Source organism: Macaca nemestrina, chromosome 5, assembly GCF_043159975.1.
Source record: "Macaca nemestrina isolate mMacNem1 chromosome 5, mMacNem.hap1, whole genome shotgun sequence".
NCBI lineage: Eukaryota > Metazoa > Chordata > Mammalia > Primates > Cercopithecidae > Macaca > Macaca nemestrina.
The window spans coordinates 124,253,454-124,272,501 of NC_092129.1; the positions used below are offsets into that span (position 1 = coordinate 124,253,454).

Here is a 19,048-nt window from a genome sequence, read left to right on the forward strand (position 1 = left end):
AGATCAAGATTGGAAAAAAAAAAAAAAAGCAGCTCAGGTACAATGAGAGCTGATCTACCTGAAGGTGTGAGCAGAATCTTACACAAGACAAGTGAGAAAGGGTGAATCTTGCCTGGGAGGGTGGGTAAATACATAATACAAAGCTGACCATTCAGCTGGATATCAGGAGGATGATGAATACCTTCCTGGATGAACATGTAGAAGGAGTTTCATGTAGAAAAAGATTACCATAGTCAGGGACATAGAGTCATAAAAAACTCAGGTCTTTAAGAGATACTCCACCATGTCTTGATACAGAGTATATTAAGAGGGAAGTGACAGGGAAGAGGCTGGATAGAATTAAAACCTAGAAAATGGACTTGTACTCAGTGCTAAGGAATTGCAATCTGAGAGAAAAGGAAGACATGAAAATACGTGGTTAAAATTGAGTTCAAAGTATGTCGCAGTGATGGTAAACAAAGACAAACAGAATTCTGATTTCCTTTCTCTTTGCAGTAATTTGGCATTATTACTAATGTTTTGTAGTAAGCAGGTCTTATAATGCTTTTAATCATGAAACAGTAAAAAATGCACCTGACTTTAGGTACATGCCAAGAGTCTCTGGGTGAATGTGACATTTTTTTTTCTTATAGAAAGAAAAACTGCCAAAATGAAATCATTGTTATCAGCTCACATATTCTTTCTCCAGACTCTGGTCATTTAAATTTCTAAAGTCTGATGCATGAAAATAACCTTTTGCTTAATAAGTAACAAGTGATTTTGGAACATCATACAAACACAGGTGAAATTCCATTTGGGACTTGAATGAGGAAGAATATAAATCACTATTAACACATAGCTGTAGTGCAGCTTGCACCAATGAATTCAGTAGCAAAGTCAACTAGATTAAAGTATTGAAATAACTAGAAATTATACCGATGTTTACAGCACTGAAATCCTAGTGATACTCATGAATTGTGACAGCCAAAGATATATGTGATATAGTTAAAATTATGTCCATTTCAACGAGGGTTCAATAGCTTCTATGTACTTGTACCAAAAGCATGTAACAGTTCATTTAATAACATCATGAACCACTGAGCCTAATTAGTCAGTAGAAAGCATTATTTATAGAAAATTATTGCTATGTTCAAATAATAATTCTACATGATAAAACAAAGATTAGTATTTTGTTATAAAATTGCTCACCCCTCATTTATGTAATAAAGGGTCAAAGTAAGCAAAAAGTAAAAGCTAAATTGAAAAGACAATATTGAAGAGTGTTTATAAAGGGAGACAATTTGCAGAATTCTGTGCGCATTGTTATATTCAAAAAGCAAAAGCATGTATAAATATATTTCCTTCTCATTTGAGATATGACGTTACCTCAAATGAGGCAAAATACCAATTTTTTATAAAAGGAATCATTGCAAAGCTGATCATAATTCTACACTAGATGCCTTATATAGATCATCTATCTTGATTCTTAGTCTATGAATACAGCAAATATGTCACTTTCCTCATGAATAATCAGCCTATATTTCATCCTGTGAACATTAAATACCATCAACTAAAACTTAAGAGGGCATATATGGTTATTTCATGTTTCAGAATATTTCAAGAAGATGAAATCTCTCCAGCGCCGCAACTTTTACGAATATTAAAAAGAGAAGCTTTGCACCTATACGTTTATTGAGTGGACAAATACCAATTATTAATAGTTATTGAGCACCTGATGTGTACTAGACCCTTAAAACAGCCCTATCACAGGTTATCTCATTAATACTTCAAGTCGACATCACTGTTGCCCATATTTAAAGATCAGGAAACTGGGAGTTGGTAAGATTAAATGATTTGTCCAAAATGACACTCAGCAATTCTCAATTTTAATTTCAATACCTTTTTGGATTCTGTATATCATTTTTAGGAAAAGTACTGATTGTATTCCAAGTGGATCACAGAATGGAAACTTCACTATTCTCCATCATGAGACTATGGTCTTCTCTTGTCTCACAGTGAGTTGACTGTGAGTGGGAGATTTACATCTTTGACTTTCTCAAAACAAACCAATCAGAAAAATAACTGCAGGAAGTTATACTGTTTTCTATCTATCTACCAATATACCTATATGTCTATTTATGTTTAATGTATTTATTGTACTCATTAATTTTGGAAGACGAAAAGTTATGTTACATTTATTCAGAAACATGACTGCCCTGTAGCACAATGCTTTCCGTGTAATGTTATTCATTGAATGCATTGAATAAGTAAATAATACAGTAATAACATTTCAAAAATATTTAAAAATTATTTATTCAATCTTAACAGAATTTCAAAGATACTTTAGAAATGTAGTAATAAAACCCATGATCTTTGCTTTGTTAGTCTGTGAGAGCCAGTGATATTTGAGCACAGAGAGACGTATTTTGATTGAAACATATACATGCAAAAAAATGTATTTTATTTAATATTTTTTAGTACACAAAATGATCAATTTTTCAATTTTTGAGTAAAAATTGTTGAGATATTTCTACTTCTTTGAAATATATTTTAATTATTCCAATACTTAAAATGTATAAAATAAAAGTTATCTAGGGAGTTTGAAGGGTTGATGTGGTTTATTTTCATACCAATGTGAATGTAAGGATATTGAATTCTCAGCAAAGCAAATGATCACACATGTGAGCACTAAATTCTAATGTCAGAGAGATTAACTTGTATGTTTTAATTCTCTTGCAGTCCTCAGATTAAAGGCCAATTTCGGGCCGGGCGCGGTGGCTCAAGCCTGTAATCCCAGCACTTTGGGAGGCCGAGGCGGGCGGATCACGAGGTCAGGAGATCGAGACCATCCTGGCGAACACAGTGAAACCCCGTCTCTACTAAAAAATACAAAAAACAAAAAAAAACAAAAAAAAACTAGCCGGGCGAGGTGGCGGGCGCCTGTAGTCCCAGCTACTCGGGAGGCCGAGGCAGGAGAATGGCGTAAACCCGGGAGGCAGAGCTTGCAGTGAGCTGAGATCCGGCCACTGCACTCCAGCCTGGGCGACAGAGCAAGACTCCGTCTCAAAAAAAAAAAAAAAAAAAAAAAAAAAAAAAGTCCAATTTCTAAATGGAAAACATCTTGAATGAAAATTTAACTGTCTAAAATATGTACACAGAATGCAGGCTAAATAAGCTATATTTTTTTATATTTAAATATCTTGTCCATTCCAATGATATTGGCACCTGTGATTTTATTATCAAAAGAGATTAAGAATTTTTAACTCTATAGGAATTAATGCATAATAGTAGTTACAATTAGAATATATTATCTTTCCCATGGCTTTCCATTATGACTGGATGTATCATGCTTGTTTGTTATACCTATCTATTTTTATGACTCAGAGCATTTCATTTCTAAACCCTTGAAATTAATGGCAGCCTGATAAATAGTATATATCTTCACTTCCTCCTACTTATGGTATTAGTATTAATACTAACTTATAGTATTGATAGTGTTAATCATGACTGGATTCAGAGACTACCACTCACTTATTTAATTTAGTTATCAAAATTAAAACTTGCTTGAATGTGGTTGCTTTCAAATAAATTTATGTTTTCCCAAATCACTGTAATTTTGCATTTAACTAAAATAATTGACTTTTAACGTTTGAATGAAAAATGTATATTTTTAACCTTAACAGTATTAGAGCCAATATTTTTAAACAGTCATGCCACTTTGATGTTAATGTTACAACTGCTATTTTTATATTGGAAATTTCTTTATAGAACTTACAGAGTTTGTGGTCAAGGAAGGTTTAGGAATGGACCTGATGGCAAAGATGAAGGAGATAGAGTCAAGTGAGTTCACAATACAACTTTGGGAAAGACTGCACTTAGGGTGGACATGGAGTAGAATCCTTGATCCCCTACCTCATCTCCTGCAGCTCTCTCTTGCTTCCTCTGCCCTGACACTCTGGCTTTCTTGCCATTCCTTGAATATCCTAAATACACCCATACCTCAGTGCCTTTATGTTTTCTATTCTTTTTTCCTAGAATGCTCTTCCTCTGAAAACTTAATGTTCCCCCTTCCAGATTTAGTCTTTTCTCCTTAGCACTTATAACTGCTTTTTGTTTTGTTGTTTTGTTTTCTTGTTTGTTTGTTTTTTTGTTTTGTTTTGTTTTGGTTTTACTTGTATAGTATTTTACTTGTGAACTCCATGAGGGCAAATATCTTTGCCTATTTTGTTCACTGCTATATATCCTAACACTTTGAATAGTGTCTGGCACATAATAGGTTATAAATAAATTTTGTCACATAAACTGAGATAAAAGTAGGTTGAAAACATTCACAATATTATTCTGTTCATGCATACCTTGCAACATTTATATATTTTATTCCAACATATCTAAGTGGTATGTTAATATATCTTTCCACTTTATATTCCCAGAATAGTACTGGTACTCCAAATACTTGTTGAATTATGTAATGATTTTTATGTGATCACAATTGTCTAGGTAAACAGAAGGCAAAGACTTTGGTCCTCAATCCCAAGAGAAGTAGTAAAAGAGAACTATCTCAAATTTCCATACCTTAAACCCAAGCCTCATTACCTGGCATAGTTTCTAGGCTTCTTATCTAAATCTCGCAGCCCATGTCTTATCCTCTCCAGGTGAATAGCATCTTTTCCTTATCACTTAGGAGCTATCTAATAGCCAAATCTACTTTTTTGGATACAAACTTCTCAAAACCTTTAGGTTCTCCCACACATTTCTTGAATATAGTCAGATAGTTGCCTCTTATTGAAGTTAAGTCATAGAAGAGTCAAGGAAAGTGGTAAAGGAAATTCTGTAGCTTGTTCCAAATAGAACTGAATGCTAAGGTGATTGATCAGTGGCATAAGATAGCATGAGGGTCCCGAAATAGAACGGGTAGTGAAAGGGAGAGTACACAGGGAGGGCTGGGTGGTGATCAACGGTGATGAAATGAGTTGTTGGATGGTGATTGCAGGTTAGAAGGTAGCTGTTTAGAGTTGGAATGAATATAAAGCACAGAAGTTCCAATACTTCAGTTTATTCATTTGGCCAATATTCCATTTACTATGTGTCAGGCACTGAGTTGCCCCCTGGGAATACAATGATGATGCAAATAGCCCTGAGCTCATGAAAATCACATTTTAGTAGGGAAGACAGATAAGCAAATAATTGCACATTGCACATTTAAAGTTGGATTTTCAACAATACCATGCTATTTGTGGGAGGTATATAGCATTACAGGGTTATTGGGTATCTGAGAAAGCTTCCCAGAGGAGGAAAACATTGAAAGGGGATGTTGAGAAGCGTGTGTGCTTGGGACAAGCTCTTGTTCTTGATGGTAGCTGAGATTTTTCTGAGAAGGAAGAGCAGGACAGGTAAATGTAGAGGGGAGCTCACAGCTCATCTAATATTCCTAATCTCAATCAGCTCAAGATCATACTATAAATAGATACCCATTTTTTGTCTAGTATTGTGCAAATACAGATGAGAGTGACTATTTTGGATGTGTATAATGGACTGGATGAATTGCAAAGTTGGATTAGTTTAGGACAAGTAACTTAATTAGCTAAAAATAAATTTTCTTTTCTGGTCTTGGGCTAATACTATCACTCAAAAATTGTGGCAATTAAATAAGAAAGGTTGTATAAAGCTCTTAGCACTGTTTGGTGTGTACCAAGTGCCAGGGAAGTATTAAAGATATATTTTTATAGTTATTATTTTTTCTTGGAGGGGAGAAGAAGTAGAAGAATGTTAAAGAGACAGACTACTTAATTTGTTGTTTAAGGCCCTCTCTTACTTTAAAATTCTTGACTCTAGAAATCGGATGGTAGAGGGGTAGGGGGTAGAAAAGATTTAAATCAATTAGGAATTAGCATATAATGGATGTAGGCTCTGTCTTTCACTGCAGATGTTATTAAAATTTTGGCAAAAAGAGAATTAAGCAAATCCTGCTTCTTAATAACCTATGCATTTGAGTTTGGGCCTCCAAAATATCAGATTTTACAAACCTTTCAAAATGCTTTGGAGTTGATGATTGAAGTTAGCCCAGAATTATCCTGCAAAGTTGTAAAAAAAATACATTAAGCAGTTTTAATGGTGGATCCTAAATGTAGCATCTAATGACCTGAGATATTATAACTTGTGTTCACAGATCATTTATCTTAATATGTCGATTTTCGCACGTTTTATTTTAACAAAAAAGCCCAAGTTCATGGATACAAAGGAAATATAGGTGTAAAAACACAAAGCAGAGATCAATTGTGAAAATTATTCATACTACAATGATTTGCTTATACATTTATTTACACAATAAATATTTGTAGAGCATCTACTATGTGTTGAATAATGTGCCAGGTGTTGATGATACAGCATCAAAAAAGAAGGACACTGCCCGCAGAGTGACCTGTTTAAGCCAAAATATAATCATGCTTCCCTCTTAAATCCTTCATTGTCTTCAATGGATCTTAATATAAAATCCAAGCTGCTTACCATGTTAAGACAAGGTCCTTCAAGATTTGGTCCCTGTATATGTCTCGAGATTGAATATTGAGCCCCTCTCTCCCTAATACTGACACGCGGTCACTCCAGAGAAGTAGCTGCTAATGGCATACTTTTTCTTCCCTCTGGGACTTGGCTGGTGCTGACCTGCTACCATAAGTCTTCTTCTTTCCATCTTACTCAGGAAATTTCTACTTATTTTTAGGGTTTCCATATATGATGAACAACAGCAACGACAAAAAGAATGAATGAGGCACTCTTTAACACTTGTTTAATGGCTTTTCTATTAGACCAATTTCCATGAAGCCCTTTTCAGCCCCGTTTATTTGATGTTTAGTGTTTTACAAAATAGACTGAATGTATCTATATGTAGCTACTAGCCATTTGTTTTTGTTTTATGGTCATTATACTATTACTTTGTATGGTTAGGGATGATGAAAATGAAAGAATGTGTTGGGATATGTGAAGGTGGGAGAAACACATGCAGCTAGTTTCTATGGGAAGGTAGGACTTTCTCTAGAAGGAATAGACAAATGAAAATCATCTTTAAAACCTACCTGCAAGTAGGTTTTCCAACATAAGCATTCCATAGGTATAGGTTTCCCACCATAGGCATGAAGGTGAACTGTTGGTTAACTTCACTTTCAGTACTGGGAATAAGATATTTTCTCCTCCAAGGGAAGATTCAGTGTAATAATCATAATTAGCAGATAATACAACAGTACTGAGATCTGGATGGAAGTTGTGGAGTCTTAAGCTATTTTGTGAGGGGTTTCCCATTCCTTCAATCTAGCAGTGTTTAGTGAATACCTTGAATGACATTAAGAGGGGGTTGTGGTTGGTGGTGAGAGTTGATATATCTACATGTGTGTTATACTCATTCATCTACACAGTAGCTTCAATGTTTTTTAAATAGCCTTTCATGGAGCTTTAGGAAGCTTAATAGAAGAATTTGATAGAAACATAAGTAGATATAAAAATAAAGGCACTATCAATTTGCAATTTGAGGATGGGGACCTGGCTGAAAATTTATCTTTGCTTGACTAATATCTCTATCAATACAGTATAATTGCACAATATAATAAGGTTTCAGTGTAAATGCTGATGAGAACAAAATTTAAGAATACCCCCTTAAATGCTAAAAATAGTTAGATAGTTATATATCCTTCACATGTGATTTTCATGTTGTTGTTTCATAATATTTTTAACATAGGTTAATTGGCTTGATTATAGTAACCATTTCACCTTGTGTATCAAAAGGTTGTGTTTATACCATAAATATGTGCAATAAAATAATAAAATGAATTTTTAAAATATGTGACATTGACTAGCAAAAGTCAGCTCTATACTTCTTTTCATTATTTCAGAAGGCTGCTATTTTTATTACATTTGTTTCATTTATCATGTTCTTTAATCATGTTGAAATAGGAATAAATGTAGACAAATGAATTCTATATAAATACAACCTGGTTATTTTTTAATTCACTATTACTCTATATTCTAGAAATATAGTGATTAAGGTTTCTAAACACACTGTTACAATTATGGAGTTGTTAATTAAAATTATGGCAATTATCAGTGATTTGGAACTTAATTACTTTGGTGGTTATAGCAGATATAATTTTTCTAGGAACTGGCACATACTTGAAATCAAGATATATCATGTTAGCTGCATTGATTCAAAATATATCTAATAATTAGTAAAATTCTCCACACCATTTTGGCTTTTTGACTTCTAGACCTTAGACACTAAAAATAATGAAATAAATTAGTATGTAAATAAGTGGAGTAAATGAGGCAGGAGTCAATAGCAGATTAATATGTTACTTTTAATTTGAATTTTATTTTTATCAAAAAAGAAATGAGTTGTTTTTGTTTTACTGTTCCAATTGCTGTCAATATAAGTGGACATCCCTTCTGAAGCATACACAAAATTCTATAAAGAAATTTCCTTCAAAATGCTCTAAGATTATTCATGTTCAAATACAATGATCTCTAACTTCAGTCTTTAAAATTCAATCATTTATTCATTCATTCAGCAAATGTTACTGAATGTCTGTTAGTCTTCAAGGGATTCTGTTAATTGCCAACTGTATGATTTTGGGATATGGACTAAGCTTCCATAATAAGGAGGTCTCACAATGCAGTGGTTCAAACAGTAGAAAAGTTTATCTCTCCTACATAATAGGCTAGGGCAAGTAGGTGGGCTCTGCTCCATGGCATCATTCACAGATCCAGGCTAGTGAGAAGCCATCATTAACATGAGTCCAAAATGACTCTAGCCATTGCCATTTCCAGCCAGTTACATGAAAACTGAAAGGAAATAGAGGATAAGCAAGTCATAAAAAATTAGTAACATCACTCTGCACGTAGACACTCAAAGGTAAACGAGACTAGAAAATGTAGTTTTGAGCTGATCAGTATATCTTATGGAATAAGGGACGAATTGGTCATAGAGGGGAAAAATGAGAAGTCTTCTATAGCCCAATGCTGTAGTCATCCACATGTGAGTGAATATGTTTCTTTCTATGAAAAAAAAGTACCTACTTTCTTCCCAACAAAGAATATCTAAGTTTCATTCCAATTATTGCAACCAGTCCAAAATCCAGGACCTCTGGAAAATATGCAGATCTCGACATTAAGTATTGATGTAGTTCTTTACAATTTGGCAACCTGAAAATGATAAATTATCTTTCTTATTCTCAACCTTCTTCCCCATACAAAACACTCAATATTAAGTGGTCAAAGGGGAACAGAATAACTGCAATGGAAGCTATCATGAGAAAAACAGAAGAAAACACATAAGACTCAGTGGGCAATAGCAGTTGCAAAATCCTGCCAAGAGATAAAGACACCTAGAAACAGCAGTGAAATGTTTTGTTTTGTTTTTTGATAAGGGCATCTGGCAACCTCAGTTCTCCTTTCTGGGAGTCAAGTCAGATATCCTGGAAGGATCTTCTTTATCCCAGTGGATAAATGAACTTATCCATGGCCGTATCTTAATCCCGTAGAGTATGCCCTCCTTGGGAACTTTACAATTTTTGCAGCATGCTTTCTTCTGGTGTATGTTTAGAAGCCTAAGGATTGTTCTAGGGATCATATATGGTAGCAAAGTCCAATGGGAAGATGTGAGGACATCTTTGAGCAACATATATTATCTCTTGCTATTGAAATAGAGAAGCAACTAACTTCACTGTACCCTGTTAAGCCTCGAAGTTTTGAACCTTCTATCAATTTAAATTATAGAACTAACACATAAATCAGAAAAAGATAGCCTCTCTTAGTAAAGTTCTATTTACTTTTATATCATCTTATAAAATGACCATTCTTATTTGAACTCTTATAATTTGTAAACCTTTCTTAAAAGTAGCAAGGATCACCAATAGTTGGGCTTTGTTCAACATTTTTCTCTAGCAATGTGTATCCAGGTCCATAGCCTGCTTTCCAAGTTGTCACTGGTAATGGTATAACAACAGCCATCAGTTTCCCACCCTAAAGTATTTTTTCTTTGCACCCTCCACCCTCCTACTAAGCTAATACTCTATAGTTTGAGATTTAAATGGTAATTCCACATTTCTACATACTTATTTCTATGTTCATCCACTCTATTGTAACAGAGGCTCAAAATTCAGTGACTCAAATAATATTTTTAAAATGTATTTTTCTCTTAACAATCCCCGAGGCAAGCAGTAGTATAAAGTAAGACTGCTCCATGTGATCTTTTAGAGGCAGAGGTACCTCCCTTGTTGCAACTCATGACTTCTTAAAGCATTGTCTTTATTTGCATTGTAGATACTAGATCATCACTTTGAATGCCTTCTACCAACTGAGAAGGTAAAGGTGCACAAGCCCAGGATGAGGAGATTATTCTTAAATGAGAAAGGATGTTGATTTCCACTCCCATCTCTGCACACATCCCATGTGTACTAACTTAGTCATAGGGCACATCTAGCTGAAAGGGTGTATTCACTATTAGTGCAGCCATTTGTCCAAGTAAACATTTATCTGTGGAAGAAATGAGAAGTTCTATTTTAATAATCTAAGGTATAGACTGTGGCAGAGTCCATTTTGATTATTATACATCATTTTCCATTATCTTTCATTATTTTACAAATATCTTGTATGTTCTGTTCTCCCTTGTTTAGAGTTCTGAAAGTTCAAATTCCCTCTTGCTGTGTATGTATCACTTATGATAGACAATAACTGTGCTTCCTTATATTCTCTCCCACTGCTGTTCTTTTTCTGTCTCTTATCTTAACAATTAAAATAAAAAGTGAGAAACATATTAATGCCACGCAATGCTGTTAAAGTGCTACTGGTCTTCGCACAGCACACTTTGGGGAACATGATCAGGGGCTTACTCACAGAAAATATGTTGATGATGACAAGGGAAGGAGAAGCTTCCCTCAATGCCAGCATTTTCCTCTATGTTGCTATAAGTGGGACTGCTGGTTGTTAAATTATTTTCTTATGAAGTTCACCTCTTAATCGTTTAAAGAATCAATTTAACAACTCTCAGGAATTTGCTATATCTCTATGAGGACTCTGAGTTGGGTTGCATCATTTCTATCATGTCAAGTATGTGAAAGAAGAGATACGCCTCCAGATTCCAGCCAATGCCATTAGCCTTCTACAATCTCCAGTCATTAGAAGGATGTAGAGAACACATTACCGTAATTTTTTAGACAGTTTGAATGTAAACATGTTGGGCAGTGAGGGCTGAGCTAGGCAATCATTTTTTCAGCTTCTTTACACTTATATTGAAGTTCATGCATTATAAGTTGCTTCCAAGGAAGATAAGGATGACCAAAGTTTTCTCTGCCCCTCTTTTTATATCTGATATATAGACTTTTCTTTTCTTTTTTTCTTCTCTTTCTTTACTATCAATAAAATCAAAAGTACTTAAAATAATGATACCTATGGAATTGCTTTGCAGGATAATAATAACCACATTCAGAGAACATCTAATTTTAGGCCCTTCTGTCGTTCCTTCCATCCTAACCCTTTGACATCTATCCCCTACCCTCAGCCCTTATACAATTTGGTTTTTGATATTCAGCCATTGTCTTGATACACTTTTATATACTTAAAATGAATTACTAACCTTGACATAACTTATAAATTAAGATTTATATAGGGGGGCAATGATTGATATCTAACTTTAAACCAAGAAGTGTATTTGAAGGAAAATATAATGTATCATGAATATTTATAGATCCCTCAGTGAGATTAAAAATATATGAATTATCCCAATAATTAAATTAAATTAATTTTCACTTTTGCATGTTATTCTTTTTAAATCGTGACATGGTTTTATTAGGCTACTCAATTAAATGGTGTCTGGGCTTCCTATGAGCAATTTATTCTATTGTCCTATAAATATTCATTGAGCAGCTGTTATGTGCCAAACATTGTTCTAGAAAATCTGCTTGGAACAACGAGAGGAAATGAATAAATGAGAGACCAATTTTCTATACCAAGAAGTTTATATTCTAGAAGTGGGGAATAGCCAATAAATAAATTAGCAAATGGGTGTTTGTGTGTTTGTTTGTATAATATATATGGTGGTGATCAATGAATGCTAAGGTGAGCAAAGCAATGTAGGTGTGGGTGGGCCCTGGTCTAAATATATTGATCAGGGAAATCTCTCATAAGTGACATTTGAGTGAGCTCTGAAAGAATGAGAAAACGGACAACTGGACATTTAGAAAAAGCATGTTTCGGGTAGGAGAAACAGCGAATGAAAAAGTCCTGACACAGTAATGTGTTTGTAGTGTTCAGAGAACATCTAGGAGCCCATGTCCCCTGAGTTAGGTGGGTGAACAAGGAGAAAGTGTTAGAGCATGAGGTCTGAGAAATTCTGGGGGGGGGGGGGGCAAACGGTGTAGGCAAAATAAGTTTTTATTTTTCTCCTAAAGAATACGGGAAGCTATTTATGAATTTTTGAGTAGAGAGCTAATATGATCTAACTTATTTCTATAAAAATGACTTTGACTACTACGTAGATAATAGCAACAGAGCAATCAGTGCATAGAAACCACTTAGAAGGATAGCATTCTCATTTAAATGAGAGATAGTAATAACTTTAACTCAGTGATAGCTCTGGATATGTTTAGACATGTTCAGATTCCGGATATATTTTGCAATTCGAAATGAATTTGCTACTAGATAGAACATTAGGAACTAGATGAGACTGCCTAGGGAGTAAGTATGAATAGAAAAGAGAAACATTCAACTGAGCCCTAGTGGTCTCCAAGAATAAGTGATTGGGAAAATGAGAAGGTAACCATAGGGAAGAATGAAGAAATGAAGTGCACTTGAAGACCCATGAAAGAGGAGATCTCAGAAGCAAGTGAAGTGTTTGCAGAATCATGAAATAATCAACCGTGTTAAATGGTGCTAAAGTAAAATGTACACTAAGTCTTGCCATTGAATGTGAATATGTTAAGATCTTGTCAAGAGCTGTTTCAGTGGAGCAGTGGAATGGCAGCCTGATTGAGCGTCTTCAAATGCCTATGGAGAAGAGTCAGTGAAAAGAGTGAGTAGAGTCACTTCTTTTCAAGAAATGGGATAATTGCTAAAAGGAGTTATGTAGATGAGGGAGAGCTTTTTACGGATAAGAAACACATAAGCTTTGAAATGCTAGTAGGCATCATGCCTTAAAGGGGGAAGTGGATGCAGCAGGAAACAGTGAGGACAATTGTAAAGGGGTAACAGAGTGGGTCGGAGAGAGAGTGTCCTTTGAGTAAGAAATGGAGGAAGAACACCGTTGACAGTTATTGAAATGTGGAAGCATCTAGTAAAATGTCGAGTGAAACAAAATAGCTTATTTATTTGGGGAGTGCACAGACATGATGTGAAAGGGATAGAGGGGAGTATAAATATAGTTTAGTGTTTCAATGTGAAAAAAATGATGCATATTTCTTAAGATAACAGCATTAAAAGCCATACATGATTGACCAGATTGTCATGTTAGAGAGCACTTTTTCTTGGAAATAGGCCTTTTATAACTCTCTTCTTGACAGATTTTGAAGTGTTATACTTGTGTTTTAGGGGAAATTTGATTTATCAAATTGGAGGATAGAGATAAAGAAATACTGAGGTGGCATTACAAAACATCATAGCACTCCTTGTCAATAACCTGTGTTTTTCTTACTGAAGATTTATTTAGGATTGTGTTTTATGCCTTAAAGTTCCTGGAATATTACCTCAGCACACATTTTGCCTTCAAATTCCATATGAGTTTCTGGGTTGATTTTCCCGGTTACAGTAACATTGATTGCTGTCTAAATTTGTTGCAGTGTGCCTGAATACTATGACTACGGTCATGGAGTAAGTGAGGATGCCTATGACAGCTACGGTAAGACCTTTTCTTTACTAAAACTGTGAAATCGGAACATCCATCAGTCACTGACAACTCGAAAATTATTTCCATCTTTCTCCCCCTAGTTTTTCCAGAAGTTTAGACTAAATTGATTTATGTAATTCCAGAGTGAGATTTGACTTACACAGCTAGTACCAGAAAATTAGACAGATCAATTTTGATCAAATTTTTAAAAGCAATTAATCACAATCATAAATCATTTTCAACAGCAACAGTGATCATTCTGAATAGTGTCTTGTATGTTTAACTGTGTTCATTGTCTACTCATTGATTTGGCAACAATATTGTGTCTTTTCTGCTGTCAAAAGATCATCAGAGTAATACACATTTAAAATATTTACAAACTTTAAGGGCAGAAATTGTTATTATAAAATAACTCTCAGGTTATTTTTCTAGCATGCATAGCCAAATAAGGCTTGGCTCATAAAAATTGATAGTCAATAAGGATGTCAGTCTATAAAATTAATTTATTTAAAAAATATATTCCTTAATTAAAATACCACTTAAAATTAATCATAATTATACTCAGTTAAGATCTGTTGAATTCCTATGACATATCAATACAGTACATCATTTTTGAGACGTACTTTGTGATTCTTTAAAATACACACGTACCCGGGCACGGTGGCTCACGCCTGCAATCACAGCACTTTGGGAGGCCGAGGCAGGTGGATCACAAGATCAGGAGAGCAAGACCATCTTGGCCAACATGGTGAAACCTCATCTCTACTAAAAATACAAAACAAATTAGCTGGGCGTTGTGGTGCATGCCTCTCATCCCAGCTACTCGGGAGACTGAGACAGGAAAATAGCTTGAACCAGGGAGTCTGAGGTTGCAGTGAGCCGAGATTGTGCCACCGCACTCCAGCCTGGCAACAGAGCGTGACTCAGTCTCAATAAATAAATAAATAAATAAATAAATAGCATCACTAGCTGCCCACCTTAAAAAATGACACTCATATAAATATTTATAGTCTTGAATTTTTATTAAAATAATAGCAAGGCTGCTTGGCATTGGTGCATGACTATAGTCCTAGCTACTCCAGAGACTGAGGCAGGAGGATTGCTTCAGCCCAAAAGTTTGAAGCTATAATTGTGCAATAATCATGCCTGCAAATAGCCACTGCACTCCAATCTAGGCAACAGAGTGAGACCCTGTCTCTAACAAAAATAAATAAATTAAATAATACCATGTTCACTTTATTCCTCTCTATGGGGAAAAATAAAGGAGACAATGTTTGTTGCTGTGTTTGGGGCTTCATATGATGCTGGGAAAGGCAAGTCCTGATGTCGAGAGGAAAGGAGGAAGAATATCTTCCTTAAAACCAGTCATAAACTAACACAAGGCCAAGCCCAGAAATAAGAGGAGAAAAATAAGCCACCACCACCAACCAATCATGGGATGATTAGTTACAGATATTTTGTATTTATTTCTTTAAAATAAATTGAAATACTATGACTACAGTCATGGAGTAAGTGAGGAGATAAAGTATCTTTGTCCCAATTTTTATGAGGAAACTGAACAACAAAGGTGAAGTCAATATGAGAGTATGGCTGTGAGGCTCAGCTTCTGTTCTTATATTCTCATCAGTGGTTGAAATACTATTAATTGCTGCTACCATACATGAAGTACCTATTATGGCTCTGTACTAAGCATTTTATAATGAGGATTAGCAATTGCAGAACTAATCCTTATAGACATTATACATCTATCTATTTGTATACTCTAATCCCCATTAGAATCCTCTAGAGAAGGATGAGAAACAGATAAGGCTTTGGGATGCATACTCATATTGTCATCTGCATTTTTCAGGTGAGAAACTAAGACTCAGAGCATTAAGTACCTTGCCTCAGTTCAACAATTTGCCAGTGACAGAACAAGAATGTGAATTCAAGTGTGTCTGATTATTTGGGGGTTTGTCTGTTTGTTGATTTTGTCAGGAGGCGGGAGCAGGGTTCAGTAGACTTGGTAAAAAGAACAGGATGTGGTACTTTAAACCTGAGTTTGTTTAAAGGAAAGTCGTTCAGCTTCCTTCCTAAATCCTAAATCTTCCTTCCTAAGTTTGGAGTTCTCAAAATGCTATCACTTGCTATTTCACTATTTTAAGGGGAAGGAGATCTTTTATACTATTATTCAGGAAAAAAAGTAAATAATCCAAAATGAGCACCAGGCTCACTCCCAAATCCAAGTTTCTCTAACACTAATCAAATTAACCTAATCTTTTGCTGTTATATAGCTAGAACTCTTTTCCAAAACAAATTAACACAATTTCAGAAAGTATTTCACAGAAATATACGTGATGAACAAGTCTGCACAGTTCTGACTCTGTTGGAAAGCTGCCATAGGAAGTACAGCTTTAGTTTTGTTCCTTATATAATTTCCACTCATTGGAAGGAAGGGGTCAAAGGCATCAGATGGTATTTAATAAAAACACTAGCATCCAAATCCTAGGCTGTCTCCAAAGCCACAGCAGGGGACCAGCCAGGCTGAGGTGTAAGATTGCCTAGCATTTTAGAGCTTCCACATCTGCCCCTGCAGCACTCTTGGAGTTCAACACAGCAATACTTATATTTCTATTGTTCCAAGCACATTCTTGATCATATAGGAATCAGGCCACATGCCGTGTACGATTGGTTACTCAGGATGATCAATGAGTAAGACACAAACTGGGCCTTTCTTAATTCATTGAAAATTTGCATATAGATATTGCTAGTCTCTGAGAATATGATGATATACAAGGTGGACATTGTCCCTCCTTGGTTTCTGATATTTAATGTTGAGAAACTTACACCTACAGATAAAAAACTGCACCAGATTTTAAACCATTTTATGTAATAATTTTATACAAGTTGAGAGAACATTACTCATTTAACAGATATTTATTTAATGGCTAACACATGTAAGCCATTGATCTCAATCTTGGAGATATTGTAGTGAACAATCTCTTGAAACTTACATTCTGATGAGAAGACATGTTCTTATTTGTAAGTAGTCGTTTCTGGAAAAATCGAACTTTTACTTGCAAAATACAATCATTTTTTACACTTGATACATCAATTTGAGGAAAATCATGCTCATGAGCTTTACAGAACTACATGCACTGAGATCAATGGAAAGGATAAATTTGATGATATCTGGTGATAAGAGATTAGATTTCTATTTCTGAATTATTTACATTTTGAAATGTCAATACTATGTAATGCTATTGGAAAACGTGTGTAAATACAAACTTGCTTCTCAAGCCTGTTAATGGAGATGCAAGGGCTATGGTCTGGAGGGCCAGGGCTCACCTCTATAATCCCAAGTCTTATATTGTACTTTCTTTGTAGTCTGGTTCTCCTGCTGTAGCAAAGTCTAGAAAGAAGTGATCCATTTTACTTTAGGATGACTAACTATCCATAAACACTAAATTTCATTCTGGGCCAAATTACCACTTACCAACCAGAAATTTTCTGCACATAGAAAGTAGTCAATAAATTCTTCATAATAAAGTAATAGGGAAAACGTAGAAAGGGATTTGATTGTCTGAACATAATAAGGAAGATATTAATTAGGCAGCAATTTTTACCTAATAACGTGTATTTACCTATTTTACTAACTAAATTTCATTTCTCTGTTTGCATAACCAAAAAATAAAGTACTTGCTGTAGATCTGTATGGTCCTGAGATTTGAATTTTGAGAATCTTCTTGTAATAATTGTAATAATACAGGCAATAGAGCAAGGACAAAGTAAGAGGACAAGGAATAGTAAGAGCTCAACACTATAACCTTGCAGCCCAATTAAATTAATATGCATTATGTGCATTCAGATTGTGGCATCAGGTATTTTGTAGTATGATATTAGGTATTAGGTAGTTGGTGATAAGTTGCTTATAATAAAACATCCAAATAGGCAGATGATAAAATGTAAATACAGATGATGAGCAGTGATTTGAGGACCCACACAAGTCAAATATTGATTGATTGTTTTTATTAACTGTTCATACTTTATATATTAACTATTATCTATTTATAGCTTATCTCTAATCAATAGTACACAGTCTTTTAAATCAATAATGGCTATACCAAAATGTAAATCTCATATCTCCAGCTATTCATTTACTTCCGATCTGAATCAGTAACTCCTCTCTGTTACATTGTGGTTGTATCATGGGTACTGATACTAAATTCCAATGGAATGTCTGCATTTTTACAAAACTAGTAGCCTCAATGTTTAGTTTCCTGGCAACCTCCTAGACTTGGAGAGTTATGTGAGGAGTCTCAGAGTCAGCTGTCCCAGGCACCTTCCTTTCCAGCTCACATTGGCAGGAAGAACTGTGAGGTCAAGTGAAGGCACTGGGAGGGGAAGAAGGAAGCTCTACCGAATGACAGGGTTCTGCATTCCAAAGACTCAGAGATGGAGCTTCTCATTTAGAAATGATGTGAAATAAGCCCACAGAAATAAAAATTCAGTCCTTCAGTGGGACACTTCATTCTGAATCTTCATACATTATGTTTTGTGTATGAAAACTGAAATTGTATTTGTCTCTTTGGGGCCTATATTTTGTCACTGAAATAATAAATATGTTGACTTTCAGAAAATAATGTATTATTTTAGGTCTTATCACAGTTAAATTATTCAGGATATTTCCAGATAATTTAATATTAAGTATTAAACTATCTTGCTCATAATGTAAATATAACATTTAAATATTAAAATCATGAATTAATTTTATTAAAATATAATTATCTTGTTCATTATAAATATTAATGTTTAATGCATTGGTATTTATTAAATATTTAATTGATTTTAAATTGGTTACTATTAACATTTAGATATTACATTTCTGATAACTTGAATTTGTTTTTGGAGCATGAATATTTGACTTACAGGAATTCCAAATCAGTTTCTGCATTTTAAAAATATTTCTTAATTTATCAGAATCACTATGATTGTTTCAGATGAGTCAGAATGGCTAATAATTCATTAAGGCTGCATTTTAAATACAGTGCCTACATTAGCTTGGCTAAGCAATGCTTCACATAAGAAATACCCTCTAAGTTCTGAGACTGATAGCTAAGAATGGACACCAATATTCTTCTCTCTGAGAAAAGAGCTATTTATTAAAATGTATTTAATGTATGAACTGAAGAGCTAATTATGCATCCATTCTTTAGTGGCGTTTTAGAT

The 19,048-nt window shown here is 34.6% G+C and overlaps 1 protein-coding gene across 12 annotated transcripts in view; it reads left to right on the plus strand.

The window, feature by feature from the left end:
• Positions 1-19,048, plus strand: part of LOC105479522 (KH RNA binding domain containing, signal transduction associated 2) — a 634,913-nt gene that overhangs the window by 558,250 nt on the left and 57,615 nt on the right. For 11 of the 12 annotated variants that reach the window (XM_071096918.1, XM_071096915.1, XM_071096916.1 and 8 more), the window contains exon 8: positions 13,794-13,852. The exons of the other annotated variant lie outside the window; for it this stretch is intronic. In XM_071096918.1, coding sequence (XP_070953019.1) covers positions 13,794-13,852 — 59 coding nt within the window. The remainder of the gene's footprint in view (positions 1-13,793; positions 13,853-19,048) is intronic. 12 annotated transcript variants of the gene reach the window in all.